General features: G+C 36.8%; 2 protein-coding genes across 7 annotated transcripts in view; one reads left to right on the top strand and one right to left on the bottom strand.

Annotated features, from left to right (window-relative positions):
* Nucleotides 1-10,351, bottom strand: part of rno (PHD finger protein rhinoceros) — a 37,310-nt gene extending 26,959 nt beyond the window's left edge. Inside the window, exons 1-6 of one of the 2 annotated variants that reach the window (XM_019045766.2) lie at nt 9,958-10,351; nt 8,440-8,567; nt 4,859-4,921; nt 2,750-2,826; nt 1,519-1,697; nt 31-233 (exon numbers count right to left, since the gene is read on the bottom strand). In XM_019045766.2, the coding sequence (XP_018901311.2) occupies nt 31-233; nt 1,519-1,697; nt 2,750-2,795 (428 nt within the window). In that variant the 5' untranslated portion in view covers nt 2,796-2,826; nt 4,859-4,921; nt 8,440-8,567; nt 9,958-10,351. Of the gene's footprint in view, nt 1-30; nt 234-1,518; nt 1,698-2,749; nt 2,827-4,858; nt 4,922-8,439; nt 8,568-9,230; nt 9,817-9,957 lie in introns of those variants that run through there. The other variant, XM_019045767.2, reaches the window with a different exon arrangement.
* Nucleotides 10,352-14,346: 3,995 nt separating this feature from the next.
* mri (BTB/POZ domain-containing protein mrityu) lies at nt 14,347-27,772 on the top strand. 5 transcript variants are annotated; one of them, XM_019045784.2, is made up of 8 exons: nt 14,347-14,617; nt 16,757-16,863; nt 17,977-18,090; nt 19,146-19,370; nt 20,260-20,477; nt 20,886-21,083; nt 23,195-23,442; nt 27,413-27,772. In XM_019045784.2, the coding sequence occupies exons 2-8, from the start codon at nt 16,763-16,765 to the stop codon at nt 27,599-27,601; spliced, it is 1,293 nt and encodes a 430-aa protein (XP_018901329.1). In that variant the 5' UTR covers nt 14,347-14,617; nt 16,757-16,762; the 3' UTR covers nt 27,602-27,772. The 5 variants fall into 5 exon arrangements, with proteins under 5 accessions (XP_018901329.1, XP_018901332.1, XP_018901330.1 ...); XM_019045787.2 differs by having other exon boundaries at nt 14,388-14,617; nt 19,191-19,370; XM_019045785.2 differs by having other exon boundaries at nt 14,391-14,593.

Genomic DNA, 27,772 nt, shown 5'->3' with positions numbered 1-27,772 from the left:
AAGTAGGCAAAACTATGGAAGCTGGCTTACAATTTGAATTCGGCATGCCGGTGTGCTGGTCGATGAGAGACAACGGTGACTGAGGGTCCAGGAAGAGAATCTGGATTGACAGGAACTTGAACACCACGTTCCCATTCTTGCTTCCATTGATCTGTTATCATCCAGTACTCATCCGCCGCAAGTGGCTCAGAGTCCGGTAATTTCATTGCACTAATTAAGTCTTTTCGGAACAACTGCGGATGAGAAAAAAACATAACACATGACGAAACTGAACAATACTGGCTGCCTATAGAAGTACAAAAGAATATGAAATTTTAAGCTCCTACAATTCAAATCTGAGCTCTGATGAAAGTCCTGTTTTCGTGGCAATGTAATCAATTGAAGCTGCCCAACTTCGAATTGCTTCATGTTACTGTTGGGACTTGGATTCGGATTTAGGATTTGGTGTCAAAATGCTGAAACCCAAATCCCAATGCGCGAATCCTCTAAAATTTCAAAATACACGCCATGAAGCCGGATCCTGAAGATTCCCGAAGGTTCTCAAATCTCGTCGAATATCGATATCGTCTCTCGATCTCAAATTTTGACTCGTCCTAGAATGCTCTTGGACAGTAAATATTGGTATAAATATTCGCTGTGCGAGATATTGCAACCAGTATTAAAATTTAAAAAAAAAATAAATGAAAAAAAAGTACTGAGTTTCTGAAAAGTGACGGATTCGCAATGGATTTGGATTCGAGGATTTGAGAGTTAAAATTTGGGATTCGACCCAACCCTACTTAATGTGGTGAGATTTAAAAAAATACTGGGATGCTATTTGATTCTAAAATATAGAGGGGAAATATATACCCAGATGAGCTCTTTGTTATTCTACTATTTAAATCGATGAGACTAAACTGCTTTTGACAAATTTTAGCTTTTTATTAAGCCTGACTTCACGCTAAGCCTAATTATTGCACTTCACCAGCCTAATTAACTTTTTCTGCAAAATTATAATGAGGCACCTATGGGCAGATGCATCATGAAAGAGTGCAAAACTAAAAATTCTACGCCCTAAAAGACTAGTGTAAAAAATCTAATAGCAATTAAATCTGTGAGAATGAAAACAAACTAACTCACATTCTTAAAAAATGCCCAAATTTCATGGAGATGTCCCATTTTAATATAAGCCACTGAAGATGGCGCATCTACCTATGTCAACTTGGGCCCTCAAAGTATCTCACAGTAATAGTCTTTCGCCACCAAAAAGTTTTTCTTGAACAAACTTCTTCACCTACTACGCAGGTTTTTATGTATCTTGAACATTTACATTTTTCCTAGTTGGTGTGTTTTCATTCTCACTGATTAAATTGAAAAAACTAAGAAACTAAGAAAATAGTATTCGCTATTCATGACAGCTTCTTGAATTTTTAAGTCTGGAAGAATAGCACTTCTGAATTTTCCGCAAAAAAGAAAAAAATTCCCTTTAAATGCTTAAAATCAAAAAAAGATTAGAGTCATGAAAACATGGTGACTTACCTCTGCAGGGGCTTCGGTGACAGTCCGATTGTAAATGGATGATGCTTTGAGCTGATCTGCAAGGGATCGCGAGGATCCCCAAATGGAGTCTTCATCATCCTCACCGCCCCCTGTACCCTGTGATCCTCCGCAGTGTGAGTGCGTCCCGGGCGGGCGACCTTTCCGCCTCTTGGAAGGCACTGTGAGAAAAATTAATAAAGAGAGAATTAAGTACTGCACCTGATTCGAATGATACAAATTGTGTCTGATGGATATCCTACGTTCTAATATCTAATTAAGATCATCATGAGTTTGTAACGCAACAAAAAGTAAAATACCTTTGAGAATTGGAGGACATAATTTTAAACATGGTTCTGAATGGATTGCATCGTGAAAAGTAATAGAACTATGAAAACTTCACACCATGACACCAAACATAATAACTGACTCATCCACACGAGTGAACTCATGGATGAGGGAAGTTGATTGTTATTATTGTTGTACATTGTAATTTGAAGAATGTGAATAAATTGAATTGAATTGAAACACAGCAGATTAGAAATTATTTTTATCAAAAATTTGTAGAGCATCATAACTCCAGATTGGGAAGGCATTTTGGTGCGTTTTTGATTCCAGTATAATTTGTTGAATACTCCTTCAAAATCTTTTTATCATCATAGGACTACCCATAGAATACCAAAGAATTCGGCGCTGACTAGACTTTGAGATTTTATGATATGATGTGCCTTAGGATCTCCTCAGTAAAATGAGCTTTTAAAATTGAACTCTCCACATGCCAATCCCAAGGAAAGCAGGTGTGAAAAATGCACTTTTCAGCAATTTAAATGTATTACCAAACGGACAGGAAGATGCGGAACCTTTTCTTTTAAATTGAGTTGATATGCCATCTTATCTCCCTGGCTGCAGTAAGACAAAGAAAGAGGTCCATCAGCTGCATGCTTCCTTTAGATAATGCATGTAGATTGCCAAAAAATGCACTTTTCAGACCTGAATTTCTTGAGAGTAGCACATTGAAAGTTTAATTTTAAAAACCTCTTTCATTCAGGAGATTATAAGGAGCATCTTAATAAAGAAAATCTCGAAATTTAGCCACAGCCGAATTTCTCAGTATTCCGAGGAAAGTCCATTGAGTTTTCATAAATTACCGTCCTTTTTCCCATAGACAATTAAGGATGCAGAATAGAACTTTCAAACTAAAAAAAACGAGAGAGAACAATTGAATTTTTCTTACCTGGGCCATCGTCCCTCGGGGCTTGTCTCTTTCCCCGATGAGACATGTTGTAGTCTTCGCTCCTGTAGCTTAGCGGCCTGAAAAAAGGAGGATAACTTTCAACTAAGTTACTAGCAACAAACAAAAAATAAAAACCACTTGACATTATCAAGATCCTAATTTTGTTCTAAACCATTGTCAATGATTGCAAAAAACTCTATTCAGTGACTACACTGTCATTCAGAGCAAAACCGCTGTGACTGCATCCTAAATGTTTTTCATTTGCTTCTGACAAAAAATTCCAATACGGCAAGGAGACCAAGGAGCGCCCATCTTTTATATTTTCAAGGTGAAAGTGACACAGGGTGTCTAGCAATTTTCAAAAAAAATTTCATGATTTCCCTGACAAAAACGGCCAAAAAACCAGGACAAAATTTTAAATTTCCTGACAGACGGAAAAAATAATTCCCTGACAAAAAGAAAAAATACTCCTGACTTTTTGGCACGGTTGAACTGGTTAGATGTACTTAATAATGAATTTTTTAATGCTTTGTGAATATAATGGAATAAGGAGAGCAAAATATGTGGTGCCTAAACTTATGCCAGATATTATTGCTTCATTTTTAAAATTTAAAAGACACCAGCAGAAATTCTGGTAGAAATTTTGATAGAAATCTACGCAAGAGTACATTTCGCGAAAAATTTTCTGAAATATCGGTGTTTTTTGATTTCCCTCTTGTTTTCCCTACACAACAATCGCTTGCAAAATAAAATTCTCTACCATTCCGAACTTTTGCGGATTCCTTGATGATTTCCCTGACACAAAAAAGATTCCCTGACAATTCCTGATTTGCCCGGTCGCTGGACACCTTGAGACATATCACTGGAAATTCAATTTGAAAAAAAGGAGGCATGATAGTAGTTATGTTACACTCGTAACGTAACACTCATACACACGTTAATGCCGTTATCAGTGTGTTCAAAGGACCAATGCAAAATGTGGAATGGAGTTACGGTATTTGTGCTTTGGACAGTAGTATAAAACATCAGATGATGTAAGAGGGACTCAATCAAACTTCAGACTCTTCGCTTACAGTAGAATCTGAGTGATAAAGAAGCAAAATAAGGCTACAAACAGTACGCTTTCATCTTCATGCTGAAGAGAAAAAATGAGTAAAACTAAACTAATGACTGTTTGTCAGACAGCAGTCCAACGAACAAGGGTGCAGAATCTTTTTGGCTATGCGAAAGGCAAGTTGCGATTGTATGTTGGAGTTTTTCAGCCGACTTGCGTTAAATTTAGCCTAAAGCTGATATCTCACTACGGAGGAACACACGAGCACAATTTTCCCTCAAAGAGGTATGCTGCTCATCTGATACTCTGATATCAGTTTGTAAAAGTTGCGATTGGTTGCCTATAAAAATGGGATGGCCTCGGAATGCGGTATCAAAATGGGCAGGCCCAGCATGGTAACGTAAAAACTTGCGTTTTCCGAAAAATTGAAGTGAGAATCGCATATTTGCGGCAAAGTCATGAGAGATATTGTGCATTTTTAGCAAAATCACAGCGATTTGTGAAGAGAGAGGAGAAAAAATATTAATTGAAAATTTACAAGGAAACAAGGGTTTTTAAAGCAGGAAGGTCAATTTGAAAAATAGGAGGGCTGAGAACTTTTTGCATCCCTGCGGCAAGGAAACTACGAAAAATAAAAATATTCTGCTAAAGTCTTCTAATAAATGAACTTTAAAAAGCATGGCTTTTTTTTATTGATATTTTTCAATTAAAAAATACAATTTTATTAGGTATTTCAGTCCACTAATTGCACCTCAATCAAAGGGGGTAGTATTTTTTGTAATCTTCTGACATCTGGGCACAATACTTACCTTCGGTAAATTTTAGATTTTTCATTGCAAACATAAAATCTTTCTACGTATTGGTTAAATGTCAAAAATTGATAAAATTTAAATAAAAAATGAAAAACTTGCAAGAATTTGTTTGGTTGATTTAGTGTACTGCAGGTTCATGAACTGATATTCTCTGGATTTGAGCCAAGCCGTCTAAAAAAAAATTTTATCTCTATCTTCACAAAATAATGTAACGCTCTTCATGGTTAGAGAAGAAATACTTACTACAGAGCCCAATTTGACGAAGAGAATGATATAAGAGTAAGTCAATTAGTGAAACCGACATATCTGAAAAAAAAAGAGGATAAACAAAATTTATTAGTGAGAGATTTTTAAAGTATGCTGAATAGCGACATATATTTTGATAAACCTTGAGAAATCCAGGAAAATCGTAAAGCAATAAAATTGATAATTTGGCCTAATGCAAAAAACGTCTCATCAAAATTACATTCAATCTTAAAAACGTTTTCTTCAAGTTTAACTTCACAAATGCCCTTTTGAATTGCAGACTTCCTAACTTGAACAAAATGTTTCAATTTAATCGCAGGAGTAAACATATTTTGTAAACCTTGTACTGTGCCATCCCTTCTTTAATTCCAGGAAAAAATAATAGCACTGACATTGAAATGTCAAATCTTCAATTGTTACTTCTGTTGCTATTGGAAATTTCCTAATTGTTCCTAGAAATCATTAAAGTATTTTTCCTTTTAATCTAATGCATGGTGTCTACTTTTCTTGGCAAAACTCATTCCCTGATTTTCAGGAGCTTATTTCCTGATGAGAAACCGAAGTTTTCTCCCACTTTCCCTGAATTTTCTTGGGGAAAAGAATATAATTTTCCAGAGTTTTAGATATGAACATCGATTTTAATTAATCTTACAACCATTTCTTTGGCGCACATTCAAAATTTTAATTCAAAAAATGTTCCTGATGTTGATATTATCTGGTCACTGGAAGCTTCTAAGTTATTTTAATGATTCGAAGCTTTAAATGTGGCACTCAAGAAGTTACAAAAAGCGGCTCAGGTGCAATAACATTCGCCCTAATAACGATAGATACTTAAAATTTCCTTACTGCAATTCACTTTTGTGCACTAACAAACTAACGATTAGTATTACATTCATAAATACTCAGCAAATGACTGTACTAATAAGATAACCTGCAGAAAATTAAATTGAAGTGAGAGCGAGAAATTGCTCGATTCCTCTTTCATAAAAAATTTAAAACACAAAAGCGAAATAGTGCCGAAATTAGCAGAATAGCGCTCGGTCAGATTAGACTGCCAAATTTGAAAACGAAATGATCACCATGATCTAATGTTACACAAGCCTCCTTAATCCAAGGAAAAATATTTTATAATTAGTGGCGAGGCATGAATAATATTCCCCCATTTAAAGCTATGATAAAAAATTGATTATTGAGATGTTCTTCGCGAACACCCTGTTTATCAATCTTTTCCCATAGTTTTAAATGGCAGATCAATCGATTTATCGCAAAGCACGCCACTGCTTTTAATGTTTCAACTACGTTCAAGCATGGCTTAAAGAAAAGGTATCCGCTCAAAAATGAAAATTGCAACACTCAACCAGTTAACAAAATAAAAACAGCACCTTGAAAAACGTATCTTAAAAATGTTGAGGTTCTTTGAATCCTATCCTTTTCCTTTCTTCTTTCCTTAGTTGTCCTTCCATGCTAATTTTACTCATATCTCCACTTTAACATAGGAATAATATGAATTTCTTTGATTTTAAAAAAGGCCAAAATCATAAAACTTCGGTCACATCCTCACTTTTCTCTTTTCAGTAATCTTAAACACCGGTTGCTGATGATGATTAATCTATCTTCCACCGCTAAACTTGCCTCAGAAAGGAACAGAAAAAATGAAGCGAACACTCTGCTACTGCGTAGTCTTCCCTTTTAAACAATGTTTAACAATGATTTAAAGTTGCCAATCTGTCTAAAATGTTGGTCCACATGAAAAATTTCAGCCTGACTTTCCATCCTCCTCCCTAAAGTTTATACCTAAACAATGTGATGCATGTTTAAGCATCCACCCGGAGGAGAGATCTCACAAGACATCTCCCTCTTGCACCTTAAGAAGCATTATCGGTGAACTTTATTTCCTGGAATTTTCTCTCGATAGCATTTTAACCTGTGTATCATGGCTGTGGAGAAGGGTTTTAATAAAAAATGAAATCAGAAAATAGAAAAATTTAAGATATTTTTCAGACCCGTACGCTGTGAGCAACCTATTAAAAGTCAATGATGAGGTAATCGGTTTTATCAATGTTGGTTTTCAAGGTTTTCGTTTTTCCCCTTTTTTTTAAAAAAAAAAAAAAAAAATTGAGGTAAAACATTTATAAGAGAAAATTCTGAATGAAGTTTTCACAGACTTTCTAAAGGAAATGGGCATGCTGGAGAGATTCTTTACTTCGAAATGGTCTGAATTTCATACACTTTAATCCAGGATAAGGATGGAAAAAGCAAACGTAAAAACCATTTTAAAAAAACACTCTTTGAAATTGGGACGTATCGAGTAGAAATGCTTTTAAAGTAAGCTTCCTCTCAACATGGGAAATTCATACTACTGTCCACGGTATTTTTTTTTTAAGCCACTTTTACATCTTGACCTAATTTCTTTCTTCAGCTTCAGAATTGTAAGAGTAAAACAATTTTTGCAGTATAGATCTTTCGGTCCAGTAACTTTGAACTACAAAGCTTTCAACTGTGTTTTTCCAGAGCTGCGTGCGAATTACAGACACTCTGTCCTTGCTCCTTCAAACTACTTCTATAGAAGTTAGTGACCTCTTGGCCTCGAAAAATGTTGATTTACAAAGAGAAAATAATACAGTTCTTTTTGAATTGGAAAGTTTTTGCAGGGTGAACAACCTTAGCTTTGAATTAATGGGTTTTAAATTAGAAAAGCGGGTTTAAAGCGGCCATTGTAACTCCTTTTCCTGAAAACTTCACAAAATTTCATCGGGAGCAGACAGACCCGTTCACTTGACAATTGCATAAAAATATAGGTTCTCAACAGAAAAAGCCAATATTTGGTAGAGGTGGAAGAAATATTATAAAAAATGAAAGAAGTATAATCAATAATTAATAATAATATCAGTCGAACTTGTGTTGACCAATCCCCTTTGGCGCCTCTTTTTCTCCTTATGCTTGATCACCAATGAAACTATCAACAATCAAACTCCTGATGAGTTACGATAAGGGGTCCATTGACGAAGCTAATTCAATTGTCAGAGCTATAGACTGGTGAGGTTAGTTTTTAAAGAGAAATGCTCAGCTCTTGTTCACAACAGTTTGGTTGCTTAAGCTTTCTGAGTACTTTGATAACTTCATTAAAAATAAGTTCGAGGGTTAGTGCATTGTGGACGATAGAAAAAGAACATTAATGTTCTCCCCCTAACAGTGACAGTGACGTCCCTTGTAGAAGTCAGAAATGACTAATTTCAGACATCTAGTGAATACTGCTAGTAAGTCAATCTTGAATCTTTCAAATTTTAAAGGTAATGAACACAACCAATTGAAAACGTTAGCGCTGAAGTAAGAAATTTAATTTGTCACTTGTACTGCACTAACTTTGTAAATGAAACTGTCACTTGAAGGTAGGTTGAAAAAAGATGAGAAAATTGAAAACCTCAAGGAGGCAACAGTCTTGACGCAATATCACCTGGCATGTTAGGCACAAGGATATCATTAGTTTCAAATAAAAATTGAAAATATTATTTACAAAGCATTCTATAGATAAATTAGAGACGACAAAAGGAGAAGGAAAAACAATTTGGTCTGTTTACCTGGATTGTGGAGATACATTAGAACTTGTCTTGACTTCCCTTCACATGGCTCTTGCCCAAAAGTAAAAAAATGAGAATTCCGCTAGCACTATCAGACTTTTATCAGACTTCTTAACTCCAGTCCTTTCCTGAAATAGAGATGACCGTCAGATAAATAGTTCAAAATAAAGGCTTTTAAACATAATTTAGCAAGAATTATCACCTTAGGGACATAAATCTGCTTCTAAACCGACTGTCTACAATAGACAAAGTTAGTTTTGTCAAATTTGTTTTCCGTAGGAACATCAAAATTAAAAATAGGTGTAATAAGATTCTAAAAGGAGTGACTCATGGTCTTTAAAAATGCTTCAACTCTGATTCTAAGCTGATTCGGTAATGAAACCACAGAAAATATTCAATATAAGACTGACTAAGGTATAAAACTGCAACTGCTTTGATAAATAATTGTAAAAGAACGTGACAAATTTCACTAGCCTTGAATATTCATGTGAACTTAAGGTACCTAACCTCATTTTTGACAGAGAACGTCTGAATAGATCGGGAGATAAGAAATGAATATTAAGTCAAGGAATACAACAGGGAGGCTTTAAAATCTATGCTGAAAACTCAATGTGGAGAGTTGATACTTGAAACCGGACTGAAAGTTACACGGTCTGAGCCTACGTTAGAAGGATATCAGCCATTTGAATATAGCTAGATCTCTCGAACTCCATCAACATCTGAACTGAGTGGTTTAGAATTACTGGAGAGGTTGAAGCGTACAAATTAAGGAGAGTGAAGGGAGGACCTACACTGAAAGATAAAACAAGAGACAGGGTTACTTGATGTGCCCCACTCTTTCTCCGACTTCTTCTCAATCATATCAACAAACCAACATCCTGCAGTAAAACATTGTAGATGAAGGATAATCATTCTTTCCTCACCATGGAAATGAGTCTGGTGTTCGAATGGGAGGCTTTGAAACACATTCCTTTGATACAATTCTGTTGGAAAACAGCCTGTCTGACAAGTTGAAAACACAAGCGGTCTGAGGCTCCGTTGGCGAGTTTCGCTGGAGAGTACTTTTCACAAGCCATATTTCCTACATTCTGAGGGGAATGAGGAGTTTAGGGGGTTTCGAACTTGCTGCCAGAAACCTTCAGTGAGACTAGAAAGTTCTATATTTTGAAGAAATACGATTTCATGAGAGAAATGATGCTCAGAGGAGGTAAAAAGACTGATTGTTGACAGGCTAGAGGGTCCATCCTTAAGGTCATCAGATGTAAACATGGCCGAAAAATCAGAGTTTACAGCCACTATAGGCGTTGGAACGGGTAAAACTCTTGTTCCTAACTTGAAGGAGACTATGCCAGTGCTTTAATTGCAGCTATTTACGATTCAAATTTGATTAAAACTATGTATTTTTGCTTTAAGATCCTGATAAATTTAGGCTCTGAGCGCTGACATTGCAGATGGCAGCACTGTGCTTCTTCATAACAACATGAGAAAAAATGACTAAATTTAATGTAAAATACTCACGTTTTGGATCAGACGAAATTTTGAGAGATTCCTAGGAATATGCACTAGATCTTCTTCACTTGAAACACTCCATTAAAAACCGAAATACAGAAAAATTCGGTGCTAAACACATGAAATAATTGCTGTCACCAAACTAACCAACATGTCCTCAATACACATTCGAACATACGTTTAATTACGGACTGACGCGGAACCAAACGAACTAGAAGCACTGACGATACGAAAACTTAGGAGACAATTAAGTAATTCCATTACATTAATTTACACTTAGTAAATGCTTAAAATTACGAAAAAACGGAGTAATAAAGTAGTTTGGCGCCATCATGCCTGAAAAAATAACTGTAGAAGTGCACGTCACGTGACCAAACTGTGAGATCTCGTCGATAGCGAGAAAACTTTGGAGACCCGTCGGATTCCAACAATAGTACCAACTCTTATCACAAAATCGATTTTGTAATATCAATCTTACGCTCTTGCACTCGAGTGTTTTAAGAAAAGAAAACTTCAAACTTTGAAAGTAAAGGTTTTTCGGGGGAATCGAAGACATCAGCTCAAAGCTTCTCCGCTTAAATTACTTCAAGATGGAGGATGCATCTTGGGCAGTTTGCACAGGATTCCATTTCTCTCCGGTTGTCCAAGAACCGACAAACTTGTCCGCATCCATAGCGCATCATCCGGATTCACTTTTTATTACGTTCAATTTTCTTAGATTCGGGTTCATCGCCTCTACATTTTGGATTACAGACAGCAAATGTCATTCAAGTCTGTAGCAGAAACGACTGCAGTTTTCTGGTAGTTCATGTGAAGAGAACAAATATCCGGATAATAATAATGGGGCTTCGTAATGCATTATATGGTCCAGCGCGCACTTAAAAATCCGGTGTTTCCCTTTTCACTTTTATCTCGATTTTAGGAAAAAAATGCATGTTTTTTCTGATCATCTGTCACTGCGCTTGCATTCCGGATTGAATTGGACAGTTAATCTTTCAGCTACATCATGTTTTAATAGGCGATTTCGATTTTTTCAAGCACCCTGAGTCTGCTATGTAATAAAGGGTATTGCGATGGGAGGCAGTCTGGAGGGGAAGGGGAAGGGTGAGAGCTTCAAAAACTCATGCAATTTTTACAGATCAATAAAAATTCAGTCAGCTGTCTAAATACATTTCCCAGCGGTGTAGAACACTTTGTATGTAAAGAATTCATTTTTTGCTGAAATACGATTACACCAATTATTAGCATAAATGAACAAAATCTTGTACGAAAGTGTGCCTATAGTTCACCCCTAAATTTACGAAAAACAGTCCGCCTAATTTTGTTGTGGAGGGGGGGGGGGGGGTCTGTGGTTTTTAGGCGTTATCAGGAAGATACTACGGCCTTAAAAGGATCTACTAATTTGTTTTCATTGATTTGTGAAGGACCCGCAAGGCTGCTGTGCTAAGGAAAAACGCCGTACGAGTCTTTAGACGTTACCAGATTTCCCTCAATAAAAACTGAATTTACTGTGAAAATTTGGAATATTTTTCTTCAATTTTTTTAGGCAATTTAATTCGCAATTCCATCTAAAATATCTGAGATTTGTAAGGAAAAATTTGAATAACTTTCCAAGAAAATCCGTGTTTTATCCGGGGGAATTGGGCAACCTTCGAATATCCATACGGTGTTTCTCCTTAACACGGCAGTATGCTTTTCCGTTTTATGCTTTCCCAACCCCCATTTGTTAACTCGGGGAGGAAGCCGATTTTTTTTTTTTTTTTTTAACTTTTATTATATAACGCAACTACAAGGTGTTAGGTGTTTTTGCATTAATTAACCGAAAATTCAAAACGTTTTCATGGGTGGCAAAAATTCACCCTCTCGACGGTGACAATGAAAAAATAATTAGAAGAGGGACGACCTTCGTCCGTGGAGACAACAATTTCAGCAGTAATGAGCGAAAAGTATACATCGAGTAGGGTAAAAAATCGAATTTTAAGCACGAGACTGCTAATTTGAAACTGCCACTCTTTTTTGAGCCGTTTTTTGGCGATTTCTTGTCCCAGTATTTGTGCAGAACACTCCACTTAGCTCTTCTGTTGAAAACTCAAAATATGTCGCCCTCGCCCGTCAGTAGAATTGCAGGTTTGCAAGCGACATGCGTGTCAACTTGTCAAATTTCAGTAATTCGCCTCGACATAAAGGTTTCATTGGTTGAGAAGGAACTTTATTAGTACGACCGCGGCTTGAAAGTTGGAGCGCCTTCACATCCTAGTGATACTCTCCGCTTTACAAGACCGTTTGTTTAGTTGCCTATCCGACGGATTTAAGGCAATATGAGATTACTTGTTTTTACTGTACGCACTCGCGAGTGTACAAGCTGGTGACATGCATTCAAGATGAAAAATTGTCTGTTTGAATTCCAAAAATTAGAATCAATACCTAGTTGTTTCTTTACGTCTGAATTAATACTTTCTTTATTCAACACATGAAAGTTTTAATTTTTTAGCTGATTGCTATGACTATGGTTTCAAAAAAATGAATAAAATAAAATTATAATGAAACAAAATTTAAAAAAAAAAATAAATAAATAAGAAAGAAGCAGCATGAGCAAAAGTCCCTCGTCTGTAGGTCTGTGCTGCCATGTTAACGAAGAACGCCGTATGAACTTTTAGGCGTTGCCAAATTTCCTACGGTAAATTACGAATTTCCGGGAAAGTTTGTAAATATTTTTCTTCCAATTTTTCAGACAATTTTGTCTCAATTTCATCTAGAATATTTAAAAATATTAATGAAAAATGGGCACCAGATTCCCGAAAAATACCTGTTTTATCCGAGGAAATTTGGCAAATCTCGAATGTCCATACGGCGTTCTTCCTTAGAACGGCAGTGTAGTACACGAGTATTGTGTTTGTTCTGCCTTTTGCCAACAGGGAATTTCTCCGATCAGCCGAGCAGAAAAAATACGGCATCACTTCCCCTCTCCAGTAATAAATTTTATATTACCTAATCTCTTTTTTTTTTATTTTTCTTCTTTTCAAATAAAGAATAAGGACTCATACATTTTTTTTAGTTAAGGCGCCCACAGTCTCATTGGCGGCTCCAGCAAATTGGCAACATTGTCTTATTTTCTCCATATAAACCTATGGAAATGTATCGATGTCCGGAAGGGCCAGATTCTCCGACAAGAATCGATTATTTAGCATAGGTTGAAATGGAGGAAATCCGGTGTTGCCAAATTGTTGGATCCGCCTCTGCACAGACTCATCATTTTTCCAATCATTCTACCTGGTTGTTAAGAGAGGTCAGTATCGTTACTTTATCATAGCGGCATTCTTTACCTACACTACCATGCTTAGTAAGAACGCCGCCGTATGAGCCTTCAAACGTTGCCAAATTTCCCTCGACAAAACTTAAATTTCCGAAGACAATTTTTGAATATTTTTCCTCCGATTATTCCGAGTGGGGGAGAAATGCAGAAAATCCATCAAAATCAGTGGATATAATCTGCAGCGATAAGAACACGATTAATTTCTTTGATTGAGTTTACCTATATAAATGTTGTGTTCCTCGCTCCTTTGGGAGAGAAAACTCAGGAAATCGATAAAAATCAGTAGATGTAGCCTTTAAAACAAGCAATTTCAGCCTTTTAGCCATCGGGAAAGCTTACGTCATCCACCGCTAGATCCCCCCCTCCCCTCTGTTTGGGTGCGTGGGTTTATGGATGGCCCCTAATAACTGCTCATAACCCGAGTAACGCAGGTTGCAATAATAAATTACGATTACACAGTAAAATTATTGCTTAATCAATGCTGTTGTGTCGAAGTGTATGATGTGTTGCCTATTTTCTAATTGAAGGGGCTTATGGCCCAAATATCACATGTTGCAGTAAATTGCATTTGCAATTTCTTTCTTGGGAAAATATAATTATTGCTTCTTGCTTCTGGATCGAGGTGTATGATAAGTTGTCTACTCACAAATTGAAGGGGCTCTTCTTCTTGTATTGCAACGGAATGGAAGTATGTTGTAATTAGTTTTGAATTGCAAATTACCTACCTTCCTTACACGTGCAACTCATTTAGTAAATTATTTAGGGTCAGCATTTAATGGCCGAATGATGAAAATTGCAATTTCACAGTGAGGAAAATTGCACGAGATAGCAAAATTATTTCAAAATTTATGTGGCACATAGAGTTGCACTGTGCTTTGTGAGCTTAGTCCATCTGAGAGTACCAAAAGGCGAGGAATCTCTGGCATTTATGAATGAAAATTTTCAACAACTCCCTGAATACCAAAAACATCTGATTCTGAATACATATCATCATTTTTTTGAATATTTTCAACTTGCTGAATGAGCCAATAAGCGTCGCCGTTGCTGTGCGCCGCGACGCTGCGCTGCTGAGCTGACCCACTTTCCACCCTTCTGAGAACTGGCATCACTGTGGCATACACCACCACCACACATCACTCCATCACAACAAAACATCGCGAACGGAGTGTGATAACTGTTCATTCACTTTCTGGAAAAAGCACTGTCGCTGTTTTAGTAATTTTAAAGCTGTTCATCTCAGAATTTAAATTATTTTCAGGTGTAGATTTTTGTGCCATTGCTTCCAAAACAATCAAGTCACTCCAATCATTCATTACCTCTGTGTTTTCCTCGGTAAATGTATTTCCTTCTTGGCTGGTAAGAGCTGTGACTTTCTTTGTCTCTCCTTTCTTGTCCTCTGTCAATTAAGTTAATGATGCTTCGTTTTCCTGCACTACATTGTCCGCTAAGCATGCTGAGCTGAACCCTCAGTGAAGATTCCACCAAGTGGCATTTTTGGAACTTTAAAAAGTATCAAACCTTTAATCTGATAAAGGGGTCTAAAGTTACAGTGCAGTCATGTCAACTTGAGTTCATTCAACCCTTCAGCCTGTTCTTTTTATTGTTGCTGTTGAGGCTTTTACATATACTTTGTTGAATATACACTTGAACGGAAACCCAAAATCTATCTCGAAGGGGTATCGTAATTTTTGGATTATCCTAAATGAGGAAGAAAGTCAACTCATCAAAGAAAGACATTAGCGTATTGTAGAAATCATTCACAGACCTCAGTATGGTCCATTGTGAACAAGTTTGGACTGCATCATGAATTCTATTTCGATTTGTCGCAGAAATGTGCTCACTCTAAATAGAAAGAACGGTTATTTCAGAGGCCAATAAGCATTTGCATTCTGAGCTAGGGCCGTCAAGAGGTCAGTATGGTCATAAATCACAACATCAAAATTTTCTTCTTTTGATGTCTCAATTGACTTTGCACTCAATCTTCTCATTCTATACACCTTCAGTAATGAATATAAGGCAGTTCATACTGGATAAAACATGGCTCTAGATTTTAAGTCTGGTAAGTCTGCAATCACATATATCATTTGCGGTGTCTGAAAATCTCCACCTCTATGTTATTTTTTAAAAGGAGAACAAATTGACATCATTCCTCAAAGTTTAGCAGAACTTTCTTTGCTCAGAGAAGAAAAATTTTAAAGTTTTAAAGAATTGCCGTTGAGTAGTTTTCCGTTTACAAAATATAGTATGACAGGAAGTCTGCGACGTCGCAAACCAAGTTATGTGATTGCCGACCTACACCGTTGGTATATCTGAAGAAGGTAAAATTTATATCAAACCTCAGGAAAAGGAAGTTTTTAAAGCATAGCACCCATTGAAGGTGATTCGCGTAGGGTTCCTGGAAAGATCAAACAGGCGTGTGATACTTCGAATCGATTGAGTATATCCAAATTTCTGCAACTTTTGACTTCTCAGCCAAGGAAAGTACAACAGCGGCTGTGCATGAGCCCCAAGAATTATTCTCAACCAAAAAATTTACAAAATTTAGAGATGTGTTGAGAGGATTCTCCTTGGAAATGAGGGGTACAGTAATTGATAACTATATTGAAAGTTATGTTTTTTTCCAAGAAGATTCCTGCCTTCACTTTTCAGAATTTTGCAATTTTTTGAACTAAGAAGTCAAAATTGGCCAAGATTATTCACTTAAGCGATTCAATTTATTGCATGCCAGTTGGATTACGTCAAGAAGTTGGACTAATCACCCGAAGGCAGCAATTTTCTGTGGCAGGTCTATCAAGTTTTCAGCAGAAATTTTCAGGAGAATAATTGAAGGATGATGGATAATTGGACCACATTTTGCAATCAGGAGCTATAAATTCTGGCCCAGTTTAAAAACAACGTATGTACCATTAGTTTCCCTATGCTCATAAGTGTTTTTTCTGATGAGCCAGGAATTTTAGTTCCGAACTGCAAAATACAGTCCAGTTGCTCCCTAGATGCTACAGATGGGAGAAATTTGGTTTATAGGGACGGATATTCCTGTAATTAAGTAAATAGGGTAAGTTAGGGATAGTTGGTTGCTATGAGACTGAATGGGATTAGCCCCTATCGGTTATTTGAAATTTAAAAATAAGAAGAAGAAAAAGAAAATGAATTCCTCCCCCGGGTGTGAAAGGACGAACAATCAGTTAGATGGCTTTCTCTCAATGGAAATTTCCGCAGGATGTGACTTATTGATGGCCAAACTCAGAAACCGTGTACTTTGATTAGCAGTATCATAGACTGCCCATCATTCAATATACTTCAAGTGAGAATTTGCTCAAATAATTTCTTATGAATGTCCGTAATATTTCTTACGAGAATTTTAGAGGGGTTTTATACCTTCCACCACTTGAGAACAATCATTATATGTAGCGTCACTTATTTGCTTTGTTTTGGAAATTAATTGTTCGGCATTTAAAATTAAATCTCTAACCTCTCCTAATTTTTTTTTTGCAGGTAACTATGGCTGGAAAAGACAGACCACACTATGATAGGGACACAAGTAGCGATACCGAAGATTATCAAGACTCAGAAGATACTCGTAGGAGAGTATTTAAAAACAGGTCAGTTGAAGTAGCTGTGAGGATCAATTCAAGTAAAAGAATTCCATGCATACTAAGTTTCACTTTTGTACATTGTTAATTTTTTAATTCAAATTTTGACAGCACTTTTTCTGTTCCGTAGGTAGTAAGGCAGAATAGTGGATAAAGCTTCATTTTTTTAAAAAATAACCGATGATGCAAAGGGTTTTTGGATTCATGAATTTGATTCAGTTCAAATTAAATTCAGTTGAAAGAGTTTCTGACCAAGATTGAAAATGAAATGTTTTTCAAATGTGGAATTGATCGCTTCAAACTATAAAAAAATGGTAAAAATTGTTTAGAAGTAATGAATTATTTATAGCGTTGAGAGTTCTATTTATTTTGGTTTGGATTAGTAGGAAACAATTACGATTTATTCTTTAACGACAAGTCTAAAATTACTTAGTTCGTAGATATTTTCCATCAATTTTTGAGGCAATCAATCAGATTTTACTCAAGCTTAAATTTTTTAAGAAGCTTGAAAGTTTTTTTATCAATTCAAAGGCAGCCATACTATCAGGGACAACAAAAACAGAACAAGTATAAATGATAATTTATTGTTGAAATTTAAATTATAAGTTACATGATTCCAGAACAAAGTCAAACACACAGCCGCAAGGAAACATAACATAAAACTTGAACATAAGACTAAAGGAAATCACAAACACATTCATCAAGGCTATAAGTAGCCTTGGTTGTCAATGAACATTTTATGGCATTTTTAAAGACTGAAGAATTTTCTATTGATTTTAGATGAAACAGATTGATTTTAGATTACAAATTTTACTGCCCATCACTCTTGGACTTTTGTTATCACCCCTCTTGATATAAACATTATTAAAGTTTGTATTTTCATACCCCTCTATGTTTCTGTTGAATTTAAAAAGAGTCCCATTTTTGTTGACAAACTTAAGAGATTCTGAGATTAACATGTTGCAAATAGTGGGAATTTGAAGTTGTATACCTCCTCCTTTGTTGGTTCTTATCTCATAACTGAAGTCAACTTGAAGTTCCAACTTCAAGTTGACTCTATTCTATACTTTCACTCTGCCAATTTTTAATTTTTATCTTTGTTTCCTCCTTACTTTGTTTTAGATTTAGCTCGGGCTCAAAACCTAAACCGTGCTTAGTGCAGCGACAGTCATCTAATGGCTCCAGTGACCGCTCTCACTCAAGTCATCATAGTCTTCAGAATTCCCCTCGAAATAAGTAAGAATTTCCTTATCTTAATTGGACAATACTTTGCAATTAGGAACTAAAATTCCTGGCTCAGTTTAAAAACAACATGTGTGCCATTAGTTTTCCTATGCAGGTAGATGCTTTTAAGTATGAATCAGAAATTATAGTTCCTAATTGTAAAGTGTTGTCCAACTGTTTCACCTTTTGTTTTCTTATCTTTCAGGCGATTGTATCTTTTTTAGATGGTCATCTTTTTCTCTCATCTCATTTTCTTTTGTTGTGTATGTCTTAGTATTGTCATAGTGCGCATTAACTCAACAGAAAAGCTCTTAGAAGTCAATTTTACAAATAAGCATATCTGAAGGTAAGAGGTTTTGGAAATTTGGTACCATAGAAAAGTCTTACAGTTGTTTATCATCATACTGTTTGTTGAAGTAATGTTTTTCGGAAACAGCGTTCTTCTTTCAACTCCCCTCTCTTAATGCGACTCTTAGAATCGACTTTGAAGTGTATAACATTTATTTTTAATCACCAAAAGAAGTCAAACTAAATTTTTGTTGCAGGTAAATACTCAAATCAAGCATTTTATCTAATTCTCAGGTAGACAGTCAAAATTTGGAAGTTTACAAAGTTTTATATTGACTGCATTAAGTAGAAAGGAACCAAGCCACAGCAGTAATTGCCAAATTTAATTGGGCAGCTTAATTTTTTACATGAAAACGGTTTAGCGAATTTTTGTGCCAACTTCAGTGAATTTTCTGCATAATACGAAGCAAATTCCTTAAAATTTTCATAAGAATCGGCACAACCATTCTCTTGTAAAAAATTAAATTGCCCAAATAAATTTGGCAATAGCTGATGCGGCTTGGTTCCTCTCCGCTGAATGCGGTCCATATATTTTCAGACAGAACTCTCAACTTTCAATATTTTAAAATTAAGAATCCATCGAGTTAAGAACTATTATTGGAAGTTCTTTTATAAAATACTCCATACATTTTCTGAATACTTGAACACTCTGCAGGATAAAATCAAGAGGCTAAACATTTTATTTTGTTAAGACTGAACTGAATTTCTTAATAACGTAGATTTAGAAGATTGAAGTTTGACCGAGTGGTCTTTTACGCTCACAGGCCGCGTGGACAGCATCATACAAGTTCCTCCAAAGACGTGAATCAGGGCAACAGTACAGCAGCCTCTGCATCTTCAAGTGTACCCAGCAGTGAAGAGCGAATTACTCTAGTCGTAGATAATACCAGATTCATTCTGGATCCTGCCATGTTCACAGCTCATCCAAACACGATGTTGGGCAGGTGTGTTATTGTTTAATGCTCTTTTTCCATTATTATCTTTTATACGAAATGTTAGTTCAGTATGAAATCAGTATGACCCAAGTTGTAATGAATGCAGTATTAGTGCCTCCCTGGCCGCTACACTACTCAGCCTTCAATTGGTGTTTTGCAGCCATAACAAATTTTTGCAATCAAACAAAGTCAAAATCATCTGTTATCCTCGTTATATCTGATACTTTTGTTGGAAAATCGCTAGCATCTGGTGATTTTTTACTTGTGTCTTTTAATTAAAATTTACACGAGTGCTCTTGTTGGGCCGTGTTTGGAATGTTTGAGAACTGCAGACTGTTCTGAAGAATTATCTGCCGAAAGCTGAAAATTCATAGAAATTAGCCTGGTAGATCTTTAGCCGTAGAAAGACAGAAAGCTTACAGTATTGATTATCATTTTGGAACCTAAAAAGTATGATAGTTTTTTTCCTCCAAAATCGAACACAGCGGAGGGAGAAAACCCTATGTTCAATTCCGCAAGTTTGAAGTTCAATATTTCTGAAAAAAATTTAGGACTGTAGTTGAAACATTTTCATGGTCTGTTTAGAATTGATTTTGCAAAGCAAAGGTCTTTCCGCTCTTAAATCAAGGTGTCCTATCAAAGCTATCAAAAGAGCTCCATCAAAAAGTAGTAATGATAAAAAGACCCTCACTGATAGCTATCAGAGTTTTTGCAGCCAGAAAAATTGAGCTGTTGTATTATGCATTAGTTTTATGAGCCAAGCAATTCAACAGACAAACATACAAGGCCATAATAATTTGACTTGAGGTTCTCACATTTCCTCTAAGGCTGTCCATTTCCAATATCCAATTATTCGCAAAATATTTGTGGTATCATTACTTATTTTTCTTTCCACTAGAATGTTCACCTCTGGACTCGAATTCACACATCCTAATGAACGGGGAGAATATGAAGTTGCCGAAGGGATTTCTGCAGCAGTATTTCGATGTATTTTAGATTTCTACAAGGGCAAAATCATCCGTTGTCCACCCACTGTCTCTGTTCAAGAATTGCGAGAAGCCTGTGATTATCTACTTGTGCCTTTTGATGCAAATACTGTCAAATGTCAAAATTTACGTGAGTACTCATAGTTTCACTGATTATTTTCAAAATGAATGAAAGGGTAGCACATTTATAAGAGAAATGAAAAGCAATGGAAAGCATGAAAGTGAAAAAAATGCCTGTCAGTAGCTGGTCAAACTAAGGAAATTTTTGTTTCCCTGCCTTCACCAGGATGCATTTTCCTTTCTTAGTTCGGTTCACGAAAAATAAATTCCTTCACTGATCTGCTGCTAATTAGCATTATTGCAGCATTCATGCCAACTAACTCTTGATCAATGGGCTTAAAACTACATTTTCTGAGGTTGATATCTTGCAAACAATATCACGAACAGAGGGAAAACAAGTCGGCATGAATTTCGGAAATATATTAAAAAAGAAGGAAAAATTAAAAACTTTTAACCAATTTTTTGGTTTACATAACAGGAGGACTGCTACATGAACTAAGCAATGAAGGTGCAAGGTGTCAGTTTGAAGTTTTCCTGGAAGATTTGATCTTACCCTTAATGGTCAATTCGGCACAACGTGGTGACCGAGAGTGCCATGTTGTTGTTCTTCTTGATGATGACTCGGTAGATTGGGATGAAGCTTATCCTCCCCAAATGGGGGAGGAATACTCACAAAGTAAGTCTTTTTTCTTTGTCACATATTATTTGATCTCTTCGTTAATGGACCAATAGACAAGGTACAAATTTCGGCATTCTGATACATGTTTCTTTACCAAAATTTCACGTAAAACACGATGCGCACAACGAATATTACCGAAATCAACTCCTTCCGAAGATATTAATGATTCTTGGTGGGTGAATTCAAACCACCCGCTCATGAAAACTCAATGCTCTACGTGATTCACATCGCTCGCTAAACGTTATCATGAACGTCTCGGTGATAAAAAAATCTGGCAACCTCAATCTTGACACTTTGGCTCCGCTATAGCAAATTACTTATAGTTTGAAAAACACATGGTGGGAAATGAACATTGCTCGATTGAGAAGCTTGCTGAAACCGTTGTAGTGCGCGATCTGACTCACGTAGAGCTTTGAGTTTCTTGTGAGCGGGCAGTTCAAATTCCTCGTAACCAATGTGAAATAAAATCGTTAATATCTTCCTTAGGAGTTGGTTTCAGTAATTTACGTTGTGTGAATCGTGTTCTACGTGAAATTTTGGTGAAGGAACATGTATTAGAATGCTTAAATTCATACCTTGTCTAGTGGTCCATTCCGCTGATTTTTTTATAAAACAATTTCATTGGCCCGAAACGAGAATACAAAATTAACTTTAAATGGGACTAAGGCCGCAAAATTAAAAGCATAAAATAAAAAACCTGGGACGTTTCGCGGTGTCACAACCACATTTTCAACCGGCAAAAAAAGGAAATCCGAAGCAAGAATCATACGACTAGACAAAAGGCCTATTAAGGACAGGTTTGTCACACCACAAAACATCCCAGGTTTTTTATTTTTGCAACCTGAATCCCATTTTAAGTTGATTTTTTTAATTTGAATGGTCCATTTATGCATAGTTACATTCAGCAAAGAGACAGTTCCATCATCAGAAGAGAATTTCACTCCCAAAACCGAGGGGAGGAAATTCTGGTTTTTGCCCCAAGGTGTTTTTTCACCCTTTTGCCATTTCCTTTCCCTCAACAACCCTTCCTATTTGACTAAAAGAGAGGTAAATTAGAATGTGATTTTGGTTTTATGGGCCTTTCAAAAAGACTGAGTGAATTCTAAACCTCATATTTGAATTTTACGACCAAAAGTATGTCAAAATTGACTTCCTCATTGACTGAGTAAGCTGATTCAATCAATCTCACCCCTGCAGTGACAATTTTGAATTTGGAGGTGCTCAATAAAAATTTGAGAATGCCAACATTGAAGTGATGTTTCCGAACATCAAGACTAAAAGATTGCTGTCTTCCCAACTTGTACCTTGGAACACTTGAGTCTATGGACCAGTTTTTGCATATTGCCTGTAGATCAACAGTGTATGCTTGCTAGCATATTTTAACTTTCCAATCGCCTTTTAGTGAAAATAATTTTAATACACAAACCAAAAATCGTGCATCCAAATTTTCCCATTGTCAATTTCTATGAAAGAAAACAACAATATTCTGTGGTATCTGGAGTCCAAGGTTTTAAGAAAGTTAATGTGCGCAAATGAAGCTTTTGCAACGAGTCCCTTGTATTCTCATGACTTTTATGAAAAATCGTTTTCCAACGAGACCTCTACTTATGAGACTGTGTCTCCACAAATTTGGCAATTTAGGGAATCAATCTTCTGGCCCCCTTAAGGGCTTCAAGATATTCTGAATTAATGCATTCCTCATCTTAACACATAGAGAAAAAAAAGGAGGTGTTTGCATTTCGAGCATCTTGGATTTTTTTGATGACGTAGGTCGGTACAGCGACTTTTATCATCGATTTTCTCGGAAATGGTGCAATTTATGGAAAAAAGTCATTCCGTAAAAAGTGCTTGAAATTATATCATGAGTTGATTTAAGCCAAAAAATGGGACATTGTGGTTCGTTTTTCATACTTCGAATTCCGGATTTCACTGGCCAAGTTGCACCGACCTACGTCACAGGGTAAACAAACCTCAAGATGCAAACACCTCCTTCTTTTTCTCTATGATCTTAACAGATCAATTCGACAGTTCCCTTGATATCTAGTAAATTGAGTTCTTACTGTATTTTCTAGTTGTATTCTCTAATCGTTCTCTGTTTGTTCTTACAGCTGTCAATAGCACTGCCATGTACAGATTCTTCAAGTACATTGAGAATAGAGATGTTGCCAAACAGGTGATGAAAGAGCGAGGTTTGAAAAAAATCCGGCTAGGCATCGAAGGTTACCCTACTTATAAAGAGAAAGTGAAGAAACGCGCAGGAGGTAGATCAGATGTCATTTACAATTATGTTCAAAGGCCTTTCATCCACATGTCCTGGGAAAAAGAAGAAGCCAAAAGCAGACATGTAGATTTTCAGGTATGCATCTTTTTAAGTATGCTCCATTTAGAGATCCCATTTTCTCATGATTTATAATAAGCTAAATTCTGGCTAAAAATTCCAAAAATTCTCGCTCAAAACTGCCAAATTCTCACTTAAACTTTACTGCATTTCTCGAATTCTTGCTGAAAAACTGAAAATTCTTGTTAAAAATCCCAAAATTCTCACTAAAAATCCAAAAATTCTTGCTAGTAACTGCCAAATTCTTGCTTTAATTGTGTGTTTTCTATTCATCTCTTTATTTTAAATTTGAAAAACGTGGTTGGCAGTGCCAGTGGTTTACTGCAAAATGAAGCACAAATCTACGATTGGTGGACGATGGAAACCGGAGTTTCATGAAGTTTCCCGCGTCCCGCCCACTGGAATGATCGGCGGCTCCGAAAACGATGGAGATGATTTTTCCGCGAATTTTCCAGCAACAGCGCAAATTACGTTGAAATTCGCGAATTCGTGGTGTGAACTGGCGAATTCGCGTCACATGCCGAAATTCGCGGAATTCGCACCCAATGCCGAAATTCGCGGAGTTCTTGATTACATATTCGCAATCAACAAAACTCGATGATACCTCAAAGCTTGGTCCAAGTGCTTAAAAACAACTTCTTGAAAATTCGCACGAATGAATTGAGATGTTGCATGTGTGAGGAATTTACAATTTAACTGTTGATTCTTATGTAAAAGTTCGCAAGAAACATGATGGTGCCACTGGTTTTCTCTGATATCAACTCCCAAGCTTAAAAAAAATCTCTCAAGTTGAGGCCAAAATGGAGGGGATATCTCACCCTACCCTGAGAGTCCACCTCTACATCAAGACATACATTGACAGGGTTTCCGTGATTTCACTTTTTGAGTCCCCGAATAAGGTGGCAGCCCTGTCAATGTATTTGTTTCCTATCTTTGCATGGAGAGTTTGTCTTGATGTAGAGGTGGACTCTGAGGATATCATGGGGTATCCCCTCCATTTTGGCCTCAACTTGAGAGCTTTTTTTGAGGTTGGAAGTTGATTTCAGAGAAAACCAGTGGCACCATCGTGTTTCTCGCGAACTTTTACGTATTAATCAACAGTCAAATCGCAAATTCCTCACACACGCAACATCTCCATTCTCGATCACCTATTTGAAATCAACCATCATAAAATCAACTCGATGATGCCTCTGAGCTTGGTCCAAGTGCTTAAAAACAACTTCTTGAAAATTCGCGCGAATGAATTTCTGGGGTTTCTATCCATATTTTGTACTTTTTAGGATTGGTATGATTCAGAAGAATGTGAGGAAAACATGGAACGCCGTTAGTGTCAAAACCCTTTTCTTGCGCGCGCGGAATTTTTTCTGGCGCGCGGAATATTTTTTCGGCGCGCGGAAAGAAAAAACCCGTTTTCGATGAAAATCTCTGAATTTCCGGATTCCGCGCCGGTTTTCGATATATTTGCGCCGTTTGTGTCAAAATTATTTTTGTCGGCGCGCCGCTTCAAATCTGTTCCGCGCGCGGAATTTTCGATATATCGATTCCTGCTCGCCGTTTGTGTCAAAACTATTTTTTCCGGCGCGGCGCTCCAAATCTGTTCCGCGCGCAGAATTTTCGATACATCGATTCCTGCTCGCCGATCGTGTCAAAACTGTTTTTTCCGGCGCTGCACCAGAAAATAATTCCGCGCGCCACTTTTTCGATATATCGATTTTTCTGCGCGCGGAGAATACAGGATGATCCAAAAGTCCCTTCCACCCCCTCTAACTTTTTACCTAATTGAGGTAAAGATTTGAAACTTGGGGGATATTCCTAGGTCAAGGGGAGCTACTTTTTGGCCCCCCTAAAATTTTCAGGGGGGCCCCCCTTGGGGGGCAACGGCCCCCAACTTTTAATTTTCAAATGGGAAGACCCCCTTTGTGATAGCTCGTTTGAAAGAACATAAAAAAAGAAAACTTTTCGCGCAAACCCGAAGTCAATATCTCAAACCGTTTCAAAATGGCGGCCGGTTAAAGTTCAAAATGGCCGAAAATTCATATCGGTTATTTGTCGATGGATTTGCGCGAAAATCGGTATGAATGGGTATTTTGACACGAGAAAAACGAATTTGATGTTAGATTTTCAAAAAAACCGAAATTTCCAAAATGGCCGCCGTTTAAAGTTTAAAACGGCCGAAAATTGTCACCTCGGTTTTTTGCTGATGAATTTGCCTAAAACTTGGAATTTGAGAGTATTTTGGCATAAGATAAACAAATTTGAACTTAGATTTCTAAAAAAATCAACTTTTGGTCATTTTGAACTTTAACCGGCGGCCATTTTGGAAATTTTGGTTTTTTTGAAAATCTTACATCAAATTCGTTTTTCTCGTGTCAAAATACCCAACCATACCGATTTTCGCGCAAATCCATCGACAAATAACCGATATGAATTTTCGGCCATTTTGAACTTTAACCGGCCGCCATTTTGAAACGGTTTGAGATATTGACTTCGGGTTTGCGCGAAAAGTTTTCTTTTTTTATGTTCTTTCAAACGAGCTATCACAAAGGGGGTCTTCCCATTTGAAAATTAAAAGTTGGGGGCCGTTGCCCCCCAAGGGGGGCCCCCCTGAAAATTTTAGGGGGGCCAAAAAGTAGCTCCCCTTGACCTAGGAATATCCCCCAAGTTTCAAATCTTTACCTCAATTAGGTAAAAAGTTAGAGGGGGTGGAAGGGACTTTTGGATCATCCTGTATTCTCCGCGCGCAGAAAAATCGATATATCGAAAAAGTGGCGCGCGGAATTATTTTCTGGTGCAGCGCCGGAAAAAACATTTTTGACACGATCGAAAAATCGATAGCATGCTCAAATGTTGAGCAAGTTTGGAAAATTCGATGTCAAGATCATTCTATTCACTTCCAGTCATAAACCTGTATTTTTACATCTATGACACTGCACACAGAGCGAGGGACAGAGGTTTTCAAAGGGCAACCTCTTGCATGCTGGATGTAAAAACTTGATATTTTGACAGATCTGAATATCTCTCATTAATCCTAAAGCTTTCAACTGATGAAGATTCTGTTAATACCTCAACTGACTCATTCCACTTTGCCAACGAGAAATGCCGTTTGAGCGCTCAGGCACACTCAAATTTCCTCTGATAAAATTCCAATTTTTTTGGAAACTGCTATATCAATATGTGTCTTCCAATTTGTCAAAAAATGGGTGACTACATAAGATTTGAACTAGAAATAAACGTTACATGCTTCCTCTTCAAAATCTTACAAAGAGGATGATTCACACAAGGGGGATTTTGGAAACCAATTCCTGTAGGAGATATTAATAAGTATTTTTACACAGATTAAATGGACTGCATTTTGCAATTTGGAACTATAAATTCTGGCCCAGTTTAAAAACAATGTATGTGCCATTAGTTTCCCTGTGCACATAAGTGTTTTTTCAGATAAGCCAGAATTTATAGTTCCAAATTGCAAAATGCAGTCCAAATGGAAGTTGGATCATACAGATGGTGCCTTTGGTGTTTTTACCATTTTACCAATGTTAATTGTAAACTGCTGTATCTTTTCTAGGAGTCAATTTCCAGACTTCCCATTGTGTGACTCATTTTCCTCATGAAATTTTGAGGAGAAAATATTTTGCATACGTTGCACTTTAACTCATACTTGGTCTAGCGGCCCATTTTATTCGCAAGTTCGGCAACAGGGGAGTTTGGGGAGCCCCCTTTGTTACCATGGTTAGGGGTGGACGGGTCCCGGTTAAGCCTGTCCCTCTGCAACTCTAAGGGTGGGACGGTGGGCTCCATTCCTAACCTAACCTAACCTACTGATCAAACAAACCTATATCTTCAAAGCTGAATCTTTTATCTGGAGAAATTTGGCAGCATTTGATACAATGTTTATCCTTGTGTGTGGCAGCATTGAACAGGGAAAAAATTATTTATTTTGATATTGTTTCAAGTTCCTGATTTAAAGCATCACTCTCATTTTTTTCAGTGTGTCAAATCAAAGTCAGTAACGAATCTAGCAGAAGCAACTGCTGACCCTCTGTTAGAGTTAGATGCTGGTGGTAACATTATTCCTGCCAACGTTCCGCCGGTTCCCCCAGAAGAAATTCTCGCAGCAGAACTCGAAGAAGCTGTCGGAATGGACCCTCAAGCTGTTGCGGCTCATGAAGATCCTTAGCGCTCAAAAGTCTGTAATTTTTTTATCCAATTTTCTCTCCTTCGCTTTGTAAAATCGTTTTCCATAAAAGCATTTATTGGATGTTATTGTAATTATCCTCCATAATCATAATTTTTTTAAGACTCTGAACTCTGTCATATATTTTGATTACAACTCTTCGTTTAATTTTTA

The sequence above is a fragment of the Bemisia tabaci genome, chromosome 10, assembly GCF_918797505.1.
Source record: "Bemisia tabaci chromosome 10, PGI_BMITA_v3".
In the NCBI taxonomy this organism is placed as follows: Eukaryota; Metazoa; Arthropoda; class Insecta; order Hemiptera; family Aleyrodidae; genus Bemisia; species Bemisia tabaci.
This window is presented reverse-complemented; position numbering and strand designations above follow the sequence as displayed.